The 23715-nt window shown below is 40.0% G+C and overlaps 1 protein-coding gene across 2 annotated transcripts in view; it reads right to left on the bottom strand.

Moving 5' to 3' along the window:
- fa2h (fatty acid 2-hydroxylase) overlaps positions 1-23715 on the bottom strand; it is a 66659-nt gene that overhangs the window by 28004 nt on the left and 14940 nt on the right. For both annotated transcript variants that reach the window (XR_005206620.1, XM_037767497.1), the window contains exon 2: positions 3609-3749. Coding sequence is in view for 1 of the 2 variants with exons in the window: in XM_037767497.1 (XP_037623425.1) it covers positions 3609-3749 (141 nt within the window). In the remaining variant the exon portion in view is untranslated. The remainder of the gene's footprint in view (positions 1-3608; positions 3750-23715) is intronic.

Below are 23715 nucleotides of genomic sequence, written 5' to 3'. Positions count from 1 at the left end.
GATTTGTAAACATTTAAGAAATTGTTTGTAAAACATCTATAAACATTACATAAATAGATGGACCAGAAACCAAATATTATCCATTGATAAACTGTTAACCATCTATCTAAATAATGTTTATAGATGCTTTACAAAGTATCTATTAACCATTTAACAAGATATTATAATCCCCAGTTACAACTTTATAATAGCCATCCAAATAATGTTTATAGACGGTTTACAAACCAATTATGAAACATTAACGAAGTGTTACAAATATCTGGTCCATCTATCTATATAATGCTTATAAACAATTTCTTTAAGGTTTACAAATCATTTAGTAATCATTAACAAATACTTAGTGTATAAAATGTTATAATGTGTGCAAAAATAAACTGTTAAAATAACATTATAATCATCTAATTAATTAATTATAGCATTACTAATAATAAGTAAACATTATTAATTATCATTTCCTTGTTTGTTAACAGTAAAATAACTTTTGACTGAGTTTAACTATCGATTTACCAGTTATAAATGATGGTTATTATGAAGTGTTAACTAATTCTGTATTAATTCACACTGTTAGCTATGTTGAAGAAAACATTGTGGAAAATCCTGTAACCAGTGTTGTATGACGGCATGGCGGAATTAACAAGCTAGCTAAGTAACCAGCTGTGTGGCCAGCAGGCTGGTGGCCAACGGCTAAAGAACGCTTTTGTTCATCAGTCCATCTTGTTACTAAATAATAATAAATGTGCTGCTAAGGAGATGTAAATCCAGAGGACAGATGGTAATTTTGTAATGGGTTATGAATGAATAATTGTGATGTGTTTTGTTTTTTATCTGATGGGTCTTACTTGTCTGTTTGTTTATGGTAACAGCATGTCTATTGTATGTGTACTTTTTCTCAAATTGAGCTGCCTATGGATGCAAAATGAATTTCATAGCAAACTGATAATAAAGTTGTATCGTATCGTAACAGGTGAAGTTTGCTCATTAGAACAAAGATAAGAATGCTTGCATCTAAAATGAACAGTTGACTGAATATACAAAAGAAACTGGGCCACATGCATTTATGACCCGTGCCTCACATTCCTGAGTGTTAGACGGCTCCAAGAAAATGTGGTTAAGACACACACACACACACTCAACTGGCCTGATGCTCGATTCAAAAGGACAGGTGAGTATCTAAATAATGTGAGATTCCTGCTTTACCAGTTCATCTCTGCACTGTGTGTCTACACCAAGTGGACTGTGTCAACAAGACAGTGTTATAAAACCTTAAGGTGTAACTGAACAAGGCAACTACTTCAGTGAGAGCCGGATCACATCCAAACAGTTGGTGTGAATATAAATATATATATATACTATACACACATACATCACATTATATAAGTTTATCAAAACATTTTTATGATGTGCAGTAGTTCATGTCTGTTTTTTTTAATTACCAGGCAGGACAGCACATGACAGGAGTAGTGACACTCCCAGCACTGCAGCCAGACTAAAACAAACGCCTCATGTATCTGACACATCGATTTATTTGAAATCAAACCACAGTGGAGCCTTGTGATGGGAGTGTCGGAGGCGCATCATTTATTTTACAGCATAACACTCAGACTGGGGATATGATCGTCAGTGTTATTGGAACAACTGAACGATTCGGCGTAGCTGTAAAGACAGAAACACTGTGAAGCGTTTACAAGGACCAGTCAATGTCTTGTTTACGGGCAAGAGAGGTGCGTTTTACTCAACACACTGATGCCTGGCAACAGAGTGAGCAAGACGGACTGGTTGAATCTGTCATCACAATGTGCTGTGGACCTGGTATGCTGATACAGCTGCAGAGTAGAACAATGCTTGTCAAAATGCTCAATCACATGAATATGTGCATGACTATTATGTGGGTTTTATACTAACAAAGATGAACTGTTCACACAAGAATAGACAGGAAACATTCATATAAGGGGAAATGACTTTAGGGTGGTAATGGGTTTAGTAATAAAGGGACTGTATGTAAGTTTTTACATGCATATACATGTTTTATTTGTTTTTTATTGCCAATGTGTGATTAGGGTGTAACCAAACCAAAAAGATGAGACCTTCCACGACTTTCTGGGTTTCCTCTCTCAGCCTGTAGCCTGCTTTTAATGTGAAGAATGCGGGGAAATCCAATGGATCTGACGTTGCGCGCGTTCGCGAGTGCCTTTATTTTCAGCTCTGCTACAGGGCTAACAGTGTGCAACCACAGCTAATGGATAGAAATGGAGTCCGCTAACCCCAACAAACGTCGCCTCACTGTTTTGACTGATGCTCGCTCACATCTATGTAGTGCGAACACAAGCACGAGTGCGAGCAACAGGACGCTGACTGTCGACTTAGCGGCCAGAGGTGTCACTGTTAACGAGCAATTTATGATTCTTCCATTGACTCCCTTTAAGGTTTAAGTTATGGTTAGGTGTTTGTACATGCTCTTGTCTGGCAGTGTGGGAGCTTTAGAGTCTGCTAACAAACAGGGACAGTTTTGGAACGAGGCAGGGTGATTAACCTGATGACTGTTCACTCTTCTTCTCCCCCCCCCACATCACCAGCACACACACATGCTCGGTCTTCTCTTGTTTGGTCACTCTCATTCCAGTCAAGACCATGATGTAACTGTGAACAATTTCAACAAACACACATAAACAGGGCGCCGCTCCACACTAACTTTTCCCACCAGGAGCACTCAATCGGCATGCAACACATCCATATTTTTTCCATCTTGACTGTATTACTAGTTACAATTTACAGAAATAATGTGCTGTTTTATTTAAAATAACAGTCACAAAGGGAAGTTTTATTATTTATTATTAAATCAGTGCTTTTAGCGAAAAAAAAAATCATTAAGTGAAATAGTGCTTTTTAAATATAGACACCACATGATAAATTGTGCGCATGAGTCTTGTGGGCTACTCCTTTAAAGGTACTTCATTCCCAGCACTTCAACTACTGAGGCTTTGTCACGGACGTTGGCGTATGTTACCACCACACAACGCACCCTTTAGCGTCAGTAAGAAACGCACCAGGCGTTACAATGTAAACCCGTCTGCGGCAACGGTAAACGCTCTGAGAAAGTACGTCGGGAGTGTGATGACGTAGTTTAAAGAGCCAAAAGAGAGACACCGGGCGGGCGGGAGGGGAAGGGGATGGGTCCAACAAACACAAGGCTTTTATCCAGGAGACCGCTGTTCGTGTCACGTGTTCACAACGTTCAGTTTAATTTTCACTGTACAAACGTAGTAGTTTTAAGCCCAACCATGTAGTTCTTTGCTAAACCTAACTATAGTGGTTTTGTTGCCTAATCCAAAAGTGACGCCAAGGGTAACTAGAGTGGTTCTAATGCCGAAAATAAAGTGACGCCAAGGGGCGTGTCAGTGTGGACGGGACACACTAATAATAATAACTAATAATATTTGCAAGTCGCACTGGTACTCCTTGTTACAAAATTTAGGAGCACTGTCTCCAAAAATGGTCACGTTTTGTCTGCAGCCCTGATACACAAAAAGAGATACTGTATGAAGGAACGCACTCTCTCCATGTGATCAGTGAACACACCCACACACACACACACACACACACACACATACCTTGTCCAGGTCCACAGAGCTGCAGCGGTTATACGCATCATTCTCGTCCTCCTCGTCCTCCTCTTTCACCTTATTGTCTGTCGTCTTTTCTGCCATCTGTCCTTCTGTCTGCTCGCTGGCCTTCCTCCTCTCTCTCAGAGTCTAAAGACAAGCAAGACAGAAACAGAGACTTGTGATCAGAGCTGTGACAAAATGGACAAGTGGGCTGTCTCTTTTGTTTCTCCTAGACTGACAGGTGGTTAAAGAGGTATCGAGACTCTTGAGCCTTTTCCAATTTCATGTCATTTTAGAAAAGTCATAGATAGACAGGTCGACGACCGGTTATACAGAGTGGTGCAGAGATGACGTATTTTTGTAGGGCAACCAGGAAGTTGGCATGGCCCTGGTTCCCTCGACAAAGAGCCAATGGGATTGTTTCATTGGATTTTGGATTGTTGCAGAAAATAAACTCTGTGGCAAACACACATTTTTGATACTTACACTTTTTGTTCAGCAAGATAATCTCCACAAATGAACACCACTTTTAGAAGAGTGAATGCAATCACCAGAAGTAAAAAGCTAACGTTAGGCTATAAACGAACTACACCACAGTCGCATAAACGTGAGTATACACAACAAGGCTGTAAAGGCGGATGAGTCGGTGTGATGACGTTTAGTAGTCTTATTTAGCCACTTGTTAGCAACCGCCTTTTTTAAGACACATAAAGGCTTCAAAATTCACGAGTGGGATATTTATTGATGTATTTTATGTCATACAACAAAACGTTAAAATCTCTTCAGCTTGTTTTAACCACAGACCTTATTTCAGGCATCTAACTAAAAACCCACTGACTTCCAGACGAGGGAACCGGAAGTGCTAAAATGAATTTTATGAATGCATTGCTTTAGATTAAACCTCCCAACAGTATATGAAGCAGTTAAAATGAGCCTCAACATTTAAATGCAGCTTACATGTTAGTTAATAATAATTAGGGCTGCAACTAACGATTATTTTCACTCATCAGACTACCTACTGAGAGAAGCAGTGAATTTCTCTCCAAAAACCACGAAGCATCGACAAGAATTGACCATAAATCAGCATTATGGTATCATCAAGAACTTCCCAGCCAGAAGCCATCATGCCCGAGTTCAACGTCCGGCGCGTTGTTTCCAAGCTGCTCAACTCCTTCTTTAAGGGGATGACGGCGGATCAGTGGGGACTTTTGAAATCCGGCAGCCCCGACGACGCCACTATGACCATGATGGGAGAGCTGCTGTTGGACATGACAGCGGCCTTGACAAAAGCTTTCCTGAAATCTCTCGGGAGCAGGAACCTGGCGTCTGAGGACGACGTCCAAATCAATCTGGGAAACGCAATCTCTCAGGGTTTTGCCGAAGCTCTGGGCGTCGACGTCTCGGTTCAGTGTCCGAGCTCCAAAAGCTTGACGACATTGATCTCTGAAGAGGTTTCGGAGAACGTCCGAAGTGCCCTCTCCAGCACCGAGGGCATAGTCCAGCGCCTCACTCCTCCCAGCAGACTCAACAACATGATTCTGCACGCCTGCAAAATGTGCCAGGCGTTCATCGGCAAGATGAAATCGATGTTCTTGGCTCGACCGCGCAAGCAGAGGACCATCTGCGAACAATCAGATGTGGAACCGGAACCCTCAGACGCCGAAGACCGCCATGCGGCGACGCCTTCGTCGGACGTCGTGATTTCGATGAAAGACATCATGAATGTCACAATCATCATCAAAAAGCAGTTGAACGACATCACCGAACCTCTCTTGGTTGACGTGCCGGACTCCGAGTACACGTTGCTGCAGTCTCAAAACTCTCGGGAGATTGAAGACGTCGCGGAAGAAATCGCTCGGAGTATCGCCGAAGATGCTGTAAGACAGACTCCGTCGGCGCAGAAGAGCAAACGCTCCAAGAAAAGCATCAGAAGCAAAATTAAGAAGCTTTTGGCAAAGTGCTTTGCCAAAACGTGCCTCCATCGCATTGTGGCACAGATGAGGAAAAGATTCCACCGGGGCTCCAAAGTTCACAGCTGAGAGTCGGCAAAGTCTCTCACAAAGAAGATTACCGATCTGATGAAACAACCAGAGAACCGCGATCTTCTGGGACTCGGCGCTCCACTCATAAACATTCCCCCCGGTCGAGTCTTGAAGTTCACAAAGGTCTTAAGTGATCTCCTCTACACACACATCACACATGGGCCAGAGATCATCCCCGAGCCGGTGATACGTGCCAACATGCGCGCCGACTTGCAGCGGAAGGTGCTCGGTTTCCTGTGTCTGGCCAGATGGTGGCAGATCTTTCAGTCCGACGACCTCGTCGACAACATGAGACACGCCATACTGGGGACTAAGCCCAGGGCCAAGAAACCTTTGGCAATCGCTTCTCCGTCTGCCCTGGTATCCGTGACGAAGAGTCGTGATGACTCTGCACGGCGAGCGCAGAACGAACAAAAGAAAAACTGCGTCGAGGTGATCTTGGAGAGGCTGGTCACGCGGTTCTTCAAGAAGGCAAAAGTGACCTGGACCCTTTCAAACGTCCAGGACATCATCCAGCGCCTTTTTGATCAAACGTGGGGCGAAGTCGAGGGTCTCGATTTCGATTCCAGCCCAGAAGCATTGGAAAACATTGAAAAGGCCATTTACCGGGACCTGATTAAGACGTGGGGCAATGCGATGTGGGTGCTGGTGTCCTTGAAAGGGGGTCAAACGGCAGTCGGAGAGCGTATCGCCTACGCCGTCAAAGGTCACCTGATGGCACCACCGAGACAGAGGTGCTGCATGGTATGCAGGTGCTTCTCTTCTATGCTCACCGCCATGACGAGGTGGTAAAGTGGTTTATGGGTTTTCTCCGGGAGCTCCGGTTTATCCCACATATAGTGAATAATTGGACTTATTCTATAGATAAAAAACGTCTTCAATGTGTCATTCATCTTGATGGAAAAATTGACTTTTTCCTTCTGAATGAATGCGAGAGCTTGAGCTCTCAGCGCCACCTCAGTAGTCAGTGTTGTCTACTGTTGTGGAATGCACGGGTTCGATCTGGGTGATCCAGTTCTCCCACAATCAGTGCATAATAATGAACATTATGCAATATACAAATACAATAAATAATAATATAAATAAATAATATTCATTCATTTCTTCTTATTTCTTTCATCATTTGCTGTAAATATTCAACTCAGACTGAAGTTCTGCTGATACAGTGAATTTTTATAAAGTGCAAAAATAAAGTATAAAGAAAAGTGTGTTTTGCGCTCTCTCTTCCATCATCTACACTGATCTTAATTATTGCTAATTTTAATGAGTTTACCTGCCTGACTGTAAACATGTAGAGAATTATTGTAAAGGAGAATCAGGTTTCTTGTCTGTATTAGCTCAAAAAAAGCTGGAAATAGCTATTAATATTTAAAACCACGTCTATTCCTGACCGATCAGAACTGTTGTAATTAAAGATCATTAAACCTTATTTATCATGTTTATATATTTATTTACTGACACCTTCACTGTAAGGTGTATCAAGACATATCACAATGATGGTGTATTGTTTTACTAGAAACATAAATGCACTCTTATTCAATGACAATAAATGAGGTTATTTTAAGGGGACGTGTGTTTTTAAGTGTAAAGAGAACTCATACATTAGTTCATTCAATAAGCCTATAAATGTGGAGGACGGCTATCCACATTCTGCAGACAGGTTCAGGTGAGTTTACCAGGTCAACAAGTGACTGTGAGAGAGCTGGAAAGCATCTCCATCACTCAAGGTGGAGGGAGCACACACAGTGACGGTGTAAAGATGGACAAAACAATCTAATACAGGAAGTGATTATGTTGATGTTGTGCTTTTATTATGTTGTGCTTTAATTTTATAATGCAGTGAGGGCCCAAATGAGACCTTAGTGTGTGTGTGTGCAGATGTGTGTATGTGTGCACGTGTGTGTGTGCATGTTAGTTAGTGTCTAGAATACATCTAAATAACCCAATCTATGCCTATGTCTGAAATCATTCACACATGCCCTACTCCCTACTCACTATCTAGGGAGTTCTATGTAGAGGACTATATAGTGAGCTCAGCTGCAAAATGCAAAAACACTTTCGGACACTACTCAGGTCATTTTCTCATTACGTCATTGCTGGTAGACCATCCATAATAAATACTGGGTACCGACATGTATTTTTGTGTGTGATAAATACATATTGTAAGCTATTTTGTTGAGTTGTCTCTTAGCGAAATGCTCTGAGTGAATTTAAGTTCCCCTTGGTAAGCAGTAACGCAGCGTATATGTCTAGGGCTTTTATTGTGAAAGGTAAGAATTAACGGCCGTTGTGAATGTGGGGGCAATAAGCATATTTTCACAAATTAATAAATACAAAGTACTTTGTGGTCATGTGTGCTGCTCTGCTCACATTAAATATAACATTTTTACTCTGCAACTCAATCTTTCAATCGTGCTGCTCTTTCATCTCACGTCCGTCTGCCATTTTTCCTTCAGCGCAATGCATGATGGTATATAGTGCTCGGTTAGTGGCCATTGTTGTCCACTACCTTTCATGATGCATTGTGGGATACTCTGAGTCAACTCTATAGGGTATAATAAATCTCACTATACATTCGGACAGCACTACAAAATGGCAAACTCACTTTATAGTCCACTATATAATGAGTCTCTGATTGGTTTAGAGAAGAAGTGACAGAATACACTTGGTCCACACTGCAACGGTGACCCATACACTAGTTCTTCATGATCCTCATTAAAAAGGCACTCAGCAACATGGGCTGCAGCTGGAAAGAAGGCCATGTGGGCCGCGATGTAACAGCTGACGAAAAAAATGTGCCGTCCATCGCCTCTCCATCACTATGTGGGAAAATGCAACAGGTGCTTTATTGAGACTGTTTTCCTAATCAAATCTTTCCACTGACTGGAAGGGTGCTGTGGGTCTATTTGAATGAATCATTAGTGGCTTTTACACAGTCACTTACCCTGACAACTAAAGGAAGTGGCAACTGTGGCTGCCTCACACACACCCTGCTGTAGATTTATAAGGGCACAGCCTCACAGATCTCAAAATCTTGATGCAAATAATTAGTTATAAGAGGATGTAAATGCTTCTGGAAAGCAGATCTGTATTCATGTAAAGAAAAAAAGAACAAAAATTATAGATAACAGACTACCTGAACTTTGTTGAACTGACAATCTCCAAATTAAATTAGCCAAAACCAAAGCATTTCTGTTGAGTTGCATTTTACAATTTGAAGCAAAGCGTGTTAATGACAATGGTTACCTGTGGTTTACCCAGTTTCACCCAGAAAACACGCCTATTCCACTCAGCAGTTCACCAATATATGGCTATGACACAGTTTCCTGTTGTCCATTTGTGGTTAACTGTTTACACTGGTCAGGCAAGATATAAGCAGCTCAATGCTCCAGTTACAAATGGAAGCAGTGAATCTAACCATATGTTGGAGAAGATATGATTGTTATAGATACATAACGAAATATAATGAGCATACTGTATGGGCAGACAGACAGCGGAGGAGTGGATTATACTGCAGGAAAAGTTTGAAAAGTGGACATTTAGGTACTTTTTGCCATGAAACTAATATGAATAGTAGGACGGAACCTGCCAAAATAAAAATAAATGACTCGATAAGTGAATATGTCATTAACTTCAGCTAAAATAATATTAAAAATAAGTGTAACAATTAATTAATTGATAAAATTTGACATAAATTGATATTTCTGTTTTAATTTGCTTATTTATCTTTGTATTAGTTTCCTTATTTATTTACTCTTCTGTTCAATTTTCCCTTTTATGTATTTACTGTATGTATTTATTTTCACGAATTTTTTAATTTGTTTATTTATTTTTGCATGTATTTTTATTAATTTTTTTGCCTTTATTTAATATTTATTTTTAAATATGTGTATTTATTTATTTATTTATGCACGACTTTCCCTTTGCATTTATTTCCCCAAACTTATTTATTTCTGTATTCTTTTCTTTATACATTTCTTTACACATTTCTACCTCATTATGCTAATGACCACACAGAGAAACTAGATTCACACTGCGGTACAGGAAACAGTGAAATATTTCTATATCTGTTTCTCTCTCATCTGTGACAATGAAACATTATCATCTCCCTTCTCTCATCTGCAATCGGCTGCCTCTGTTCATCCTTTGTCTCTGCCACTGGCTGTCAGTTCCCGTCAGTCAAGTGAAATATTTATCAGCTGGTTGCTTTCAGACACATGCACAAGCACACACGAACATGAAACGCAACACACACACTTACACACATTCATAGTTCCCCTATGGTTTGTTTCTAACATCACCTGGGCAATTTAACACCTACAGAGGCAACGTTACACCCCCCCCCCCCATTATCACACTGCACTAAAAACAAAAGAAATAAACAAAGGGACCATTAAACTGTCTCGTCCTTCTTGGAAGAAGAATACGTTGAAACTCACTCTGTCTAGTAATATGAGATCGATACTTTACTTTAATCTTCTTCTTTCTCTATGGTATCGACAGTAGAACATTGTCTATACAGATAATAATAATAATAATAATATTAACAATATTAAAAATAGTAATAATAATAATATTAATAATATTAATAATATTAATAATAGTAATAATAATAATAATAATAATAATATAGGCTGTCAAAGTTAACGTGATAATGACGCCTTAACGCCAATTCAATTTAATGGCACTGATTTCTTTAACGCATTAATGCAACTTGCTATTTTTAGGTTGTAATGGGCTATAGCTTGTTATGAAGGAGGTTAAATAACGCTCCAAACTTACGCTCAATTTTGGTGAGGAAAAAGGTCCCTTGACCTCTGACCTCAAGATATGTGAATGAAAATGGGTTCTATGGGTACCCACGAGTCTCCCCTTTACAGACATGCCCACTTTATGATAATCACATGCAGCTTGGGGCAAGTCATAGTCAAGTCAGCACACTGACACACTGACAGCTGTTGTTGCCTGTTGGGCTGCAGTTTGCCATGTTATGATTTGAGCATATGTTTTATGCTAAATGCAGTACCTGTGAGGGTTTCTGGACAATATTTGTCATAGTTTTATGTTGTTAATTGATTTCCAATAATAAATATATACAGACATTTACATAAAGCAAGCATATTTACCCACTCCCATGTTGATAAGAGTATGAAATACTCCCTTTAAGGTACATTTTGAACAGATAAAAAATTGAATCACGATTAAATATTTTAATTGATTGACAGCCCTAGTATAAATTTGATTAGGGGTGTCACAATTCTCCAATCCACGCTTCACTTTGACTTTAGATTTTAAGCTCATGATTCGATTTGATTTTCGATTTAAGTAGGGCTCCACTGGTTGCTGCAGTCTCTAAATCTTCTGCAGCCAACAAACTAGTTTTTTTGGCAACAATGCGTTTGTTGTTTACATAACTTCTGTTGTTGCCCTGTCATCTCCAACTCCGACAGAGTGTCTCTCAAAGTGCTGAGCTGCAGGCTCCCGGTGAACTACGCTGCGTCGTCTTTGAAGTGTTGCTTTTTTTGTTTTCCTTCGGAAAAAAAGGGAGAATAGCCAATCCTGTTTTTGACTTTGAAGGTTGAAATCAAAAGCTCATTTTGATCGATTTTCTATTTAAAATTGAAATCATGACACCCCTAAATTTGACTTTACAAAATCTTTGGGAAAATGTTCATCAAGTTCAATAAAGGACCTAAAGCTACAATAACATTACCTATTAACAAACTACAACAAATGTAGCTTAAGAGCAGAATAAATCAATACCAGTATCACAAAGGTTATGAGCACAGTGTACATTCAGTCATTTGTTTAGTGTTGTTATAGGTGATACTGCACATGGTGATACAGAACTGATACCAAACAATCACACAGGGCAGCACAGCAAAAGCTACCAGCACATACACACACACACACACTTCCTGTTTCTCTGCATCTCACATACTCACGCAAGTACTCACACACACACACACACACACACACACACACACACACCAAAACAAGCAGTGTGATAGCTTTGTGGTGGTGAAAGTAATACGCTGACACACCCTCTGTATCAGTAGCAGCAGCAGCAGCAGCCATGGGCTACGTGAGTGAGGCTGTGACTATTGTGTGATTCTGATATTTAATAAGCTCGTCCCACTATATACATACTGTACTGGCTTAACAAAAGGTCACTGGACCTCTGAGCCATCAAGGAACTCTGCAGGTGTGGTGCGTTCGGGGGGTGTGGCCAGTATTGGGAATGTGAATATCCTCCACCTCAGTTTCACTCACTGTGATTACACAGCAAAGCTTCGCTATAAATGTGTCAATATCTGCCGACATATATTCACACCTTTATTCACAGGTGTTGCAAACACACACCTCACAATTCTGCATCTGTAAATATGTGCAAATCTCAACGCACCACTTTGAAGTACATTTTCTTGAATGCAGACAGTACACACGCCCCACATAAGCACCCTCTACTGCATAACGCTCTGATACACAACACACAACACAGAGGCTTACTCTCCAAGGAGCTGACAAGCTCAAACATTGGCAAGAAACAAACATTTAAAAAGGAAACTGCAATCACATGGCTCACATCCATGGAGGACGGAACCTGCCAAAATCTAAAATAAATGACTCGATAAATAAATAAATATGTCATTAACTGTGGCAAGAATAATATTTAAAAAAATGTAGCCATTAATAATTGATCAAATGTAATATAAATATATATTTTTATTTGCTTCTTTATTTATTTATCTTTGTATTAATTCCCTTATTTATTTACTCTTTGTAAATTTTCCCTTTTATTTATTTTTGCATTTATTTTTTATTTTTTATTTATTTTATATATATTTTAAATGTATGTATTTATTTACAATTTTTTCTTTGCATTTCACCTCTTATTTACTTCCCCAGACTTATTTATTTCTGTATTATTTTCTTTATACATTTCTTTTCACATTTCTTTTTACATTTCTTTATGCATTTCTGCCTCATTATGCAAATAAGGGGGGCTCCACATACATCAACCCATCAGAACACACTATTTTAGTTTCTTCAGTCCTTAAAATGAGCTTTTTCTGACCTTATATGTAAGAAGAGTAAATGTGGTACAGTGCTAGGGTTAATTTTACAATAAAACTACGAAAAAAATCAGTATCAGTCTTGTTAATTTAGTACCTATTACCTATTATTAACCTAAGTTATAGGTTAGTTGTAATATGAATAGTGTAGGACCAATACTGATCAACGATCGGTTCTTGTTCCTTTTTTTATTCATGACATGTAATTATACACAGCTCAGAGTTGCTATTTTTAAAAGTCTTTCAAACACATAGAAAACATAGGTAGATAAAATCAGATTCTAATACACTGGATTACACTGAGTGCACATGTTAGTCTCATATTTCCAAATAGGTTTTCTCCAAAAGCCCATTTACATAAAAAAAAAAACTTGAATTCTCCGTTAGCTTATAAAATGCCATCATAGTCCATCTGTGGTGTGGTGAAGACCTGGCAGCCATGATGGATCAAGCAGTGAAAACACTGACTGGTGTTTGTTAATTTGCCTCGCCCATTTCACTGTTGGTTTCTCTGTTCCAGTCACGTCATCTGTAATGAATATTGCCTGCTTTGCATCAATCTGTGTATGCCTTATTAACGGTAATAGTTGGTAGTGGTGAAACAATTAGTTGATTATAGTTGATAATTTATCAAGTACATCTACAGATATTTGCCTGTGCATGTGTGTTTGTGATTTTGTTTGTTTGTTAGTAACATTGTGTGATTTAGCTAAAGGGAACAAGGTGTCAGCAGGTTCTGAGAAGAGGAACATTAAGTGCAAGCAGAAACAGAAAGGGTTGATCAGATGTCTGTCATGTGGATTATTGAGCCAGATCAGAGATTTGAGGGCACAAGTTCTTTCGTTGCAATTCTTAGAAATGGAGGTAAAGTTACTTAAAATGTAATTTTGAAAGCAGAACTTAACTAGGAAACATCTGTTTTACCAAAGTAATCTGCTGACTCTACGAGGCTTTGACGGTGTTACATAAATATGGGTCCGGCATCACAGCTTTCATCCAGAAGGTCGCTGTTTGTGTCCCGTGCGTTAAGTTTCACTTTCACTTTACAATCAGCTGATCGTTCGTGTCCCGCGTTCACAAGGTCAAGTCACATTTTCACTGTACAAACGTAGTAATTTCGAGCCCAACCATGATGTTTTTTCCTAAACTAACTTCCTAACTAAGTGTTTTTTTTTGCCTAAACCTAAGCAAGTGTTTTTGTTTAATTCACCACATTAAGCATGCGTTTTCTGTGATCAAAAAGCGACGCCGAGCCGTCTGACAAAGCGTCAGTATGTGACGAATTGGGATGACAACGTGTTGGCTATCCGCTCGTGCACATTGACTCCAGGGTAGTGAAGAAAAGTTCGGTCGTAACGTTATCCAGCATCCATGTAGCGTTAGCAGGCTATATCAAGGATCCAGCAGCAAAAGTGAACTGCAGAGCCGCAAGTCAGAGCCCTGAAGCCCTGCCCCACGCTGCTGCACAGAGCGCCGTGTGATTGTTTATTTAACATTTATTGCACGTGTCGCGTCAGACAGAGATTCCTCGCTTTACAGTTAGATGTATGAGATATTCAAACAAGGTGGTTTCTGCTATTGAACCACCCTTCAGAGCCTAAGGGAAACTTTTGCTTCGCGAACCTAAAGATATCTTGTTTGCCGTCTCGAGTCTCGAGTTTTCTAGTTCTGTAAAAATGTGACTGCTTAAGGGTTTAAATGGGGCTAAATGTTAACTACATGTTAACTGAAGCGGTTGTAATATTCACATTCTAAGATAACAGACACTAAAAATGTGTCAGCAGTCACCTTTGAATGTATCACATGGCAGCTGACAGAGGCCATCTCTGTAGCATATGCAAAAGTACAGGAGATGAAATATATCTCTGCATATAAAAGGAAAGGTAAAACAAGGAGCTGCTGGTGAACTTGGAGCAACTTGTAAGGTTTTACATATTATGTAGACAGGGATTCATTTCAGCTTGTAGTGGAGCAGGAAAGGCAAGTGGCTGAAAAAGAAACAAAGCTCATTAGGGAAATTCAAAGCCACAGCACCATGGGTAGGCGGTGTTCCTCCACCTGTTCATCCAGTGGGACAGCAAAGTTTTGTTGTACTCACATACCTGACTAGGAATAACCAAGACAGGTAGTAGGTCAGCAATGGCCTTGGTGTGCTTTCTTTTATAGTTATATTACTTTATGACCTTCGAACAAAAACAATGAAGGGCACTGTTTGGTTTCAGAGAATAAAAAGACAGATTACTTAATATATATATATAATATATTATAATAATATTGCCCCTCTCACCCTCTAAAACATGTATATTGTGCCAGTGGAGATTAATTAAAATACAAACTACGGAGAGAAATGTATCCTTTCCTACATTGACACAGTTGCAGCGAACACAACATGTTTATCCATTATTTAATGTGGCAGGTTGACAAAGATCACAGTTAATTTTCTACATCTGAGGAAGGCACTAGAAACGTGTCACGCTGCCAGATCTAGTGGTTTATAACCTGTCCACAAAACCCCAACGGGCAATGGGGTTTTATTGGTATGGAACCATATATATGTTATTTACCTGAAACAAACAAACAAAACCACATCCTCCTGATGGGTGACCAGCTTGTTTCTGGTGTGAAACACCATAGAAGTAGCACACTGACACCACAACACTTATTCTCACCTCAGTTTGATGTAGGTTTGAATTAGGGCTGTCAATCGATTAAAATATTTAATTGCGATTAATCGCAAACCATCATAGGTACTGCATTTAAAATTTTGCATACGTTTGGAGCGTTATTTAGCTTCCTTTGCAACAAAGGATTATTGATGGATAAAAATTGTGAATTTCTGAAAAATGTTGTGGTAATTGAAGAAAACAATTTTCTTCTTTTAGTATTAACGTTTCACCCAGCCAGCATCTTATATGGAGGTAAATGAACCAGAGTGAATGTCACATATTCTGTCGCATATTTGAAAACATGCGCACTGATATAGCAAAAGCAACTTGTGTTATCTGTGCAGATGTATTCAACTGTAATCTTCAGGATGTAGACAAACAGTTTACTACAGAACATACACCTTACGTAGCAGAATAACAGCTACATATAAAAACCTGCTGCACTGAGCCATCGTATCAAAACATCTAACAACACTCTTGATGACATTTGCTAAACATGACAGAGGAACAGCAGTCACAGGTACACTATGGGAGTTCCTCTTTGCCATGGCAACAATCAACAGCATCCAAGGGAGGTGAGGTCTTAGTTAAACCCACATACTCCTTTCCTCTCTGACTCACACTCCTCTCCATCTCACCATCTTTTTCTTTCAGATCAGTCACCTGCTTTGACACATTACGTTATAGCCTGAATGTAAAAGCCAGAAAGCTAAAGAATAAATGACTAGCAGGGTAATTTTCTAGTTGTTAAGTAAACACTGAACGCAGGGAGTTCGGTAACTAATTGTTGGCTTTCATCTGTGTTTCTGTTGATTTAGGAGTGCCTGTGTACACACTTCAGGCCTAAGCCGAGACAATGGGTGGTATGCCTGTGCTGTGGACATTACTCTCACCTTACGTCGAGCCATTGTCATGTCGGGAATGACACCTATTGACAGCAGTATGAGGAGGGATAATGATAAAGACTTTTTGTTATACTGCTCCAGCTGACAGTATAGTGTGATTAAAAGCATTCAACGAGCTTACACAACATTCATTCACAACATCTTAAAGTCTGACTCGATGACGCACTGGAGCCATCCTTACATTGCCCCTCCCCTAAGACTATATACAAACTACAGCGCATAGCGTCAGTGGTTCTCCCACTCAAACGCCAGTTACAGCTACACTCTTAGAAATAAAAGGGATAACTAGAACCATATAGGGTCCTTTGGCTTATCCTCATAGGAAAACCCATTTTTGGTTCCTGGTAGATCCTTTTATAACGGTTCCACCTGGAACCCTTTAAGAGGGTTCTACCTAGAACCCAACGTAAAGGGTTATACCCATAACCATCTGTGAAAGGTTCCACCCAGAACCCCCCTATGCAAGGTTGTATAAAGAACTCTTCTATGGTGTAATGGTTTCACCCAGAACCTTTCCACCTTCTCAAGGTGCTAACAAGAACCCCTTTCATATTCCAAAGGTTTCATCTAGAACCCTAAAGGGCCTTTCACATAGGACACGCCTCCCCATTCAAGTTAGCATAGGGCTAAACCGGTTAGCCGGCTGAAGTCTCAACTCTCATCTGCAAAAGTAGCACGAAGCAGTGAGATGGCCAACAACAAGTGTTGTATATATAGTAACTGTACATAATGTAATCAGCCCTCACACGTGATTGGCCGTGGTTTCAGCGCCTTCAGCAGGACACGCCCGCAGCTTTCCAGAAAATACTGCTTAATTTTTTCACCATTTTAAAACCTAATTTTATATACATGCCGATTTTTTTTAATCCTTTGATCCTGTTTTACAGAGGAGATCAGGGTCAAGGAGGAAAACATAAGGAGTGTTCTGTCCCACTAGGACGAAAAACAAAAGAATGAGACACAAAAAAATAAACAAAGGAGATGTTTAGAGTGGGGTGGCGATGTGGCCTGGTACCATCACAACACAGAAACTATAGTCAGTCTCCGCTGGTAGAGGAGGAGGAGGGAGGACAATGTGGGTGGATGATTTAAATGAATGTGGTGAAGAGGAATAAAATAGATTTTGAGGGCAACAGGGGGACTGAGTTTGGTTGTGATTACTGTAAGAGAAAATTTGTCTCAAATCTGTGACAATTGAAGTTGGCATGATGGATAACCAGTTACCAGGATGCTTCAACAATTAAAAACACAATACTGAACAATAGTACAGTAGACCAGACTGCAGTTTGAGCCTGTTGCATTTTGTTACTATTTGTTGTGATCCCAAAGTTAAGCTGGTGGGGAGGAAGAAAACCAAAAGCTGGAATTGGGTTGACATTTTATGGCATCATGGGGTTGTGGGCTGATCTGATGTAAAAGAGGGTTAAACCCAGGGTTGAAGGGCTGAGCAGGACAGATATGGAAATAACTAGTGGGTGGGGTGAGGCAAAGGTGAAGGATAGAGGGGCTGGATGGGTGTGCCACACTGACACAACACTGCTTACATATAACACAGAGGACATGTCAGATAAGCTATTTTAAGTAGGGCTGTCAATCGATTGAATTATTTAATCATGATTAATTGCATAAGTGTTCACAGTTAATTGTGATTGATCACAAATTAATCACACATCTCTTATCTGTTCAAAATGTACCTTAAAGGAAGATTTGTTAAATATTTAATAGCAACATGGGAGTGGGCAAATATGCTTGCTTTATGCAAATATATGTATATATTTATTATTAGAAATTAATTAACAACAATAAACAATGACAAATATTGTCCAGAAACCCTCACAGGTACTGCATTTAGCATAAAAAATAGCAAACTGCAGCCCAACAGGCAACAACAGCTGTCAGTGTGTCAGTGTGCTGACTTGACTATGACTTGAAACTGCATGTGATTATCATAAAGTGGGCATGTCTGTAAACGGGAGACTCGTGGGTACCCAGAGAACCCATTTTCATTCACGTATCTTGAGGTCAGTGGTCAAGGGACCCCTTTGAAAATGGCCATGACAGTTTTTCTTCGACATAATTTAGCAATTTGGAGCATTATTTAGCCTCCTTCACAACAAGCTAGTATGACATGGTTTGTACCGATGAATTCTTTAGGTTTTCTAGTTTCATATGATACCAGTATCTTCACTCTAGCTTTAAAACTGAGCCCGCTACAACTTGAAAATCACAAGTTGCGTTAATGTGTTAAAGAAATTAGTGGCGTTAAAACAAATTTGAGTTAACATGTTATTATAACGTTAACTTTGAGAGCCCTAATTTTCATTTCTAAGCTTGCTCATCATCCAGAATCCCTTCCCTTGTCCCTCAAGGCTTAAAGATTAAACCAATAAACCAAATAAAAACACCAATGAACTTTTTCAACGGCAAAATTAATATTTCACCATTGTCATGGCAAAACAATCTAAAAATAAAGCAATTGTATAATATTATCAAGAACACAACTAGCATTTATCTTACTGACAACATCACACACTGATAATATCTAACTACAGTGTAAATCAATCTCTTCCCTGAACAATGTGAAGTATAATGTGGATTTAGGTGTCTGTCCAATTTCACTTTGTGCATGAAGCCTATTTGTATTAATTTCTTCAGAGTGGGTGTGGGTTTCTATCTTTGCATTTTATCACTATATGTTTTATGACCTGTGATAGGGATAGTGTTGGGACTAAAGGTGGAGGAGTTATTTGTAGGGCAAAGGCCGAGTTGGTGTTGCCCTCTGGGCAGCCACTATGTAAGCACACTTGGTCATGGTTGGTTTGTGAAGTCCAGATTTTGTGATCAAAGGATGATGACAGCGACACGTAGGCAGCACTCTGAAGCCAGGCAGTTACCTAAAGGGTAACTTTGGTATTTTTCAACCTGGATCCTATTTCCTCATGTTTTTGTGTTTAAGTGACTAATGGGGACAACCATTTTTTTGAAACTGGTCCATTATTGAGGGAGAACGCTGTAACCGGCAGCCGCTGTGAGGGCAAGTGAGCGGCGTCAATGTAACGTTACGTCCACTATAAGTGCTTGATTTTGCCAATTGCCGAAAACTGTTGTTGCTATTAGTCAGTTACACACATAAACATGGGAAAATACGGTTAGGTTGAAAGTTCCAGGTTGAAAAATACCAAAGTTGCCCTTTCACTCTGGTCTTTATTTCCCGAAGGTCAAACGGTTGAATATTATTTCAGCCCAGTCGCACAGCAGTTTGTGAAATAGTCACAAAATTGAATGTATTGATTTGTGTACATAGACACCAATTTCACATGTGTTTTGTGATGGTAATCCACGTAATTATGAACTGGGAGTAAAGAGAGCAGCGAACGCCGCGTAGGGAGGAGGTCGGGTTGGATGGGTGGGTCAAAAAAGACTAGAGTTTTGCTCAGAAGACCGGTGTTATTTAAGTTACAGTACTTCCGGAGTTATTTTAACCCAATCCGCGATCTCTTCCTAAACCTAACTAAGTAGTTCTGTTGACTAAGCCTAACCAAGTTGATCTTTTCCTAAGCCTAACTAAGTCGTTTTATTTTGAAAAGACTGGATCAGAAATTGACACGTGTGTCACGTGTTGCTGGACATTCATAGGAAAACGCATGAAAAATACTACAGTTGTTCCGATATCGATACCAGTATCGGAAATGTGTCCTATACTGCCCAAAATTCGGTATCGGGTATAGACAAGTACACCAGTCTCTGCACCAATCAGATACCATAATTTATTAACCCAGAAAAAAATCAACTTTTTAACCGGAAATCAATTCTTCTTCGCCACGAAAAAATGGTATCAAAACATCTTTAACAAAAACTTGACAACATAGGGTCCAGGTTGAAAAATACCGAAGTTACCCTTTCACTTTGGTCTTTACTTCCCTTAGGCCAAACGGTGAAATGCTGTTTGTGATAATCTCATCTCAACATCTCAAATATTGATACTGATTTTGGCATAGTTGTGAATTCAGTTCCTTCCTGAAGGCAATGTTACCTATCTACTTCCCCCTGAAGTGTGACTCTTTGCTACCTTTTGTATATCAATAACACACACCACATAGTTGAGGATCTCTCCTGGATTTTAGTAAATAAATAACAGCAAAGATACAGCAGAGCATCAAAGGCAGCAGCTCTGCAGGTGACCTTAGTGCTAGAAACAGCTTTCATAACTCCCGGTCTCCGGTTACATAGCAGATGAGTGTGGTTACATACTGGTAACACCCAGAGCTCAACATTTGGTCTCACACACAAAATATTTCATATTCATTCACTCTTACTTTGCCCTTACCTGATTCGAGGTCAGGTATTCAAAACATGTGCAATCAGCAGGTGGATCCTGGCTTTACTTTCACTTGTTTCAAGTTTCTTATTTGCTGCTCTTGTTTCATGTGTGCCAAAAACATCCACAATCAAATGTGAGTATTTTTCTTTGTTGTGTGATTAGAGGGTATTTGACAGATGGATGATTGACTTTACATGGCCAACATGGGATGAAATGTGTAAGGAGAGGACAGGGGTGTGAAACGTGTTATCCTGCACATTGCATCCTACCTGGGACTGGGCGTTGTGACAACTGTGAGTGTGTGTGTTTCTGAGGGTGTGTCAACAGCAGTTCCCTGCTAGGACGCATGTGGAAAGAGCAGGGTTGAAGTTCAGTAACACTGTGGAAAGTTCGATAACACTGACCACTTGTGTGGTTCATCGATCGGTCAAACAGATTACAGCAAATGTAAGAGAAGACGGTATATTTACAAATCCAACAGTAGTGACTAACCAAAGACTGTTGTCCTTTATAACTCTATTTCACACATTATCAAATCCTTAAACCATGACTCAATACACAAAGAAGGCTTCATTATCTCATCTAAGTCTTATTCATGATCAGGGAACCAGGGTAAAACCTGTAACCAGTCTCTACACCTGTCTGTGTTCAGTCTTTTAAAACATCTTACTAAAACACAGTGGTGACGGACATCAAGATTTACTTCATTAAGCAGTTCCAGGTATCAATTACAGGGTGTGAAAAAATCAATTGTAGCACAAGCTTTAAAAAATGGGATCACGTTGTTTACAGTCAGTGCCAGTGCCTTGCTCTGCTATTCAGATTTATAACAATGACATCAGCAGAAAGATCACAAGACTGTGCCATAGTTGAACCCTCTCGTGGCTCACACTTGGCCTGATGAGGGAGAGATAGTAACACACACCTCACCTGTTATCAGCCTCAGACACAATCACACCTTCACCTATTAGTCATATCGTTACAAAACAGCATTCGTCCAATGCTGAAATATTTCACCGCTCCCAAATTTGACAACCACACATCTGGATTAGGATAAATATGGCCTAATGTACGGGCCGCTCTGAGGAGTGTGTGTAGATTTAGTCTTTGGCGAGTAAGACTATGGAGACCACCACATGAATTTCCTACCTAGCTGCTGGTTTGCTGTCACTTCAGTAAAATGGTGTAGCCTACAGTCCATCTGGCATACGACGAAACGCATCGATGGGCCGGTGAACCGTCAAAAAATCTATTACGTTTTTACTGGTCATCCGGGCCCTGTCTGTCTCTCTACCGACCCTCTCTGTGTGCCTGTCATTCGGGGTGCACATGAGAGCATGCGTGCTCCGGGACTGGGCTCCGCCGTAGCCTACTGGCCATCTGTTTGACCGGGACAAATCTCGGTGGGCCACCGCATCGATGGGCCGGCTTTTATCGGCCGTCCAGCCCTGTCTGTCTCTCTACCGACCCTTTCAGTGAGTCTGTCATTCGAGGTGTAGAGCTTGCGTGATCCAGGACAGGGCTCTGTTGCGGCTGTAAAACCATGGACAACGTGTTTTGAGCGTCACTTCATCGCGGGAGACAAGAAGGAGGTGAAGAAAAGCGCTATATAAATGCAAATCCATTTACCATATTCTCAAACTCCTTAATAAATAAACCTTCTTGCACTTAAAGGCGAATACGACTGAATTTATAAATTCAAATGTGTTACACTTCTCACAGTTGAAACAGTTTAAATAATATGTCCGCATACAGTTATGGATACTGTTATTATTACTGCACACAACTATAATATTGATTGAGAACCGCATATGACACCAAGATGACATGCTAAATAGTAATAATTGCAAATTGCAAAAGAAATTTATTATTTTTGGCTGGTAAAAAGCTAGAGGCTGTTGAAAGTGAAGACAGCAGCATGAAGCAGGATGAAGAAAGCCTCCGTAATGTTCTCCTTTTCAGTAACGTTTTATACATTTATGCAGGATTATTTCCAGGGCAAACTTACATCCGACTTAGGTGTGCGTAAGTTATTACAGTGAGGGTGTTGACGCATGTATGTGTGTGTGTGTGTGTGTGTGTGTGTGTTGCTAACAAGATCACTCGTCTCCCTCAAACTAAAAGAACCAGTCAGACCTGAATGACCAGGACTCAAGATTCCATCCTTGCTCGCTTTGTGTACCTGTTGTGTGCGTGTGTGTGTGTGTGCATGCGTGTGTGTGTGTGTGTGTGTGCCATAATCAGAGGCTCTGTGTAGCCAGCCAGTTTGTGCAGAAGGTGTCATGTTACCATACAGACAGTAACTAGTGAGCTAAACGCCATATAAACACTGCAACCAGCCTCACCATGCTGCCCTGTTCTGTGTATATAACATGTTGTAGTTTTAAGAATAACTGGCATAAAGCAAGATTTGCAGCAAATTGACCTTTCATTTTAAAGATATCAATCAAGTCTTAATGTAATGGGGCAATAAATAATTAATCAACCTTATTGAACTCCTTGTACACCAGTAGGGATCCAACACAGACAAAACTGTTTCATCTATGTACATAGGTCTGCTCAACAGCTTGCCCATGTCCCCTTTAGGTACGGTGGCCAGTAAGTGACATACACAAATACATGAACTGTGTGATATTGGGGTGTCCCGGACGAAAGTTAACAATCATGAGAGAACTGTGGTGACGTCTTTGGTAATCAATACAAATCACACCGTGACACATGCCCACATTACGGCTGGCCCTCACTAAAAGATTTTTTCAAATGTGAGAGACCCCACACATAATGACATGTTGTGTTAAACAGTTTTGTTCCTATAGTGTGTGGTGAACAATTTGGCTAAAACACCACAACACACACTAACAGATTTCATTCATGAACAACAAGATACCTGACTATCAAAACCGGTAATCTTGTGAAATCTCTCGCAATCGAAAGTGACTTTAGGCATTTATCACAGCAAATATTGATGTGATGTCAAAATGAATACCATACAATCCAATACAGACATGTAATTCTGACACTAGACCATGGGAAAAAAGTTGAATCAAACACTTCTGGGGACTAATTGATATAGTACAAATGTTTGATATTCAGCATGTATGTA

Source organism: Sebastes umbrosus, chromosome 4, assembly GCF_015220745.1.
Source record: "Sebastes umbrosus isolate fSebUmb1 chromosome 4, fSebUmb1.pri, whole genome shotgun sequence".
Lineage (NCBI taxonomy): Eukaryota > Metazoa > Chordata > Actinopteri > Perciformes > Sebastidae > Sebastes > Sebastes umbrosus.
Note: the sequence above shows the minus strand (reverse complement) of the source record. Positions and strands in the feature narration are given on the sequence as shown.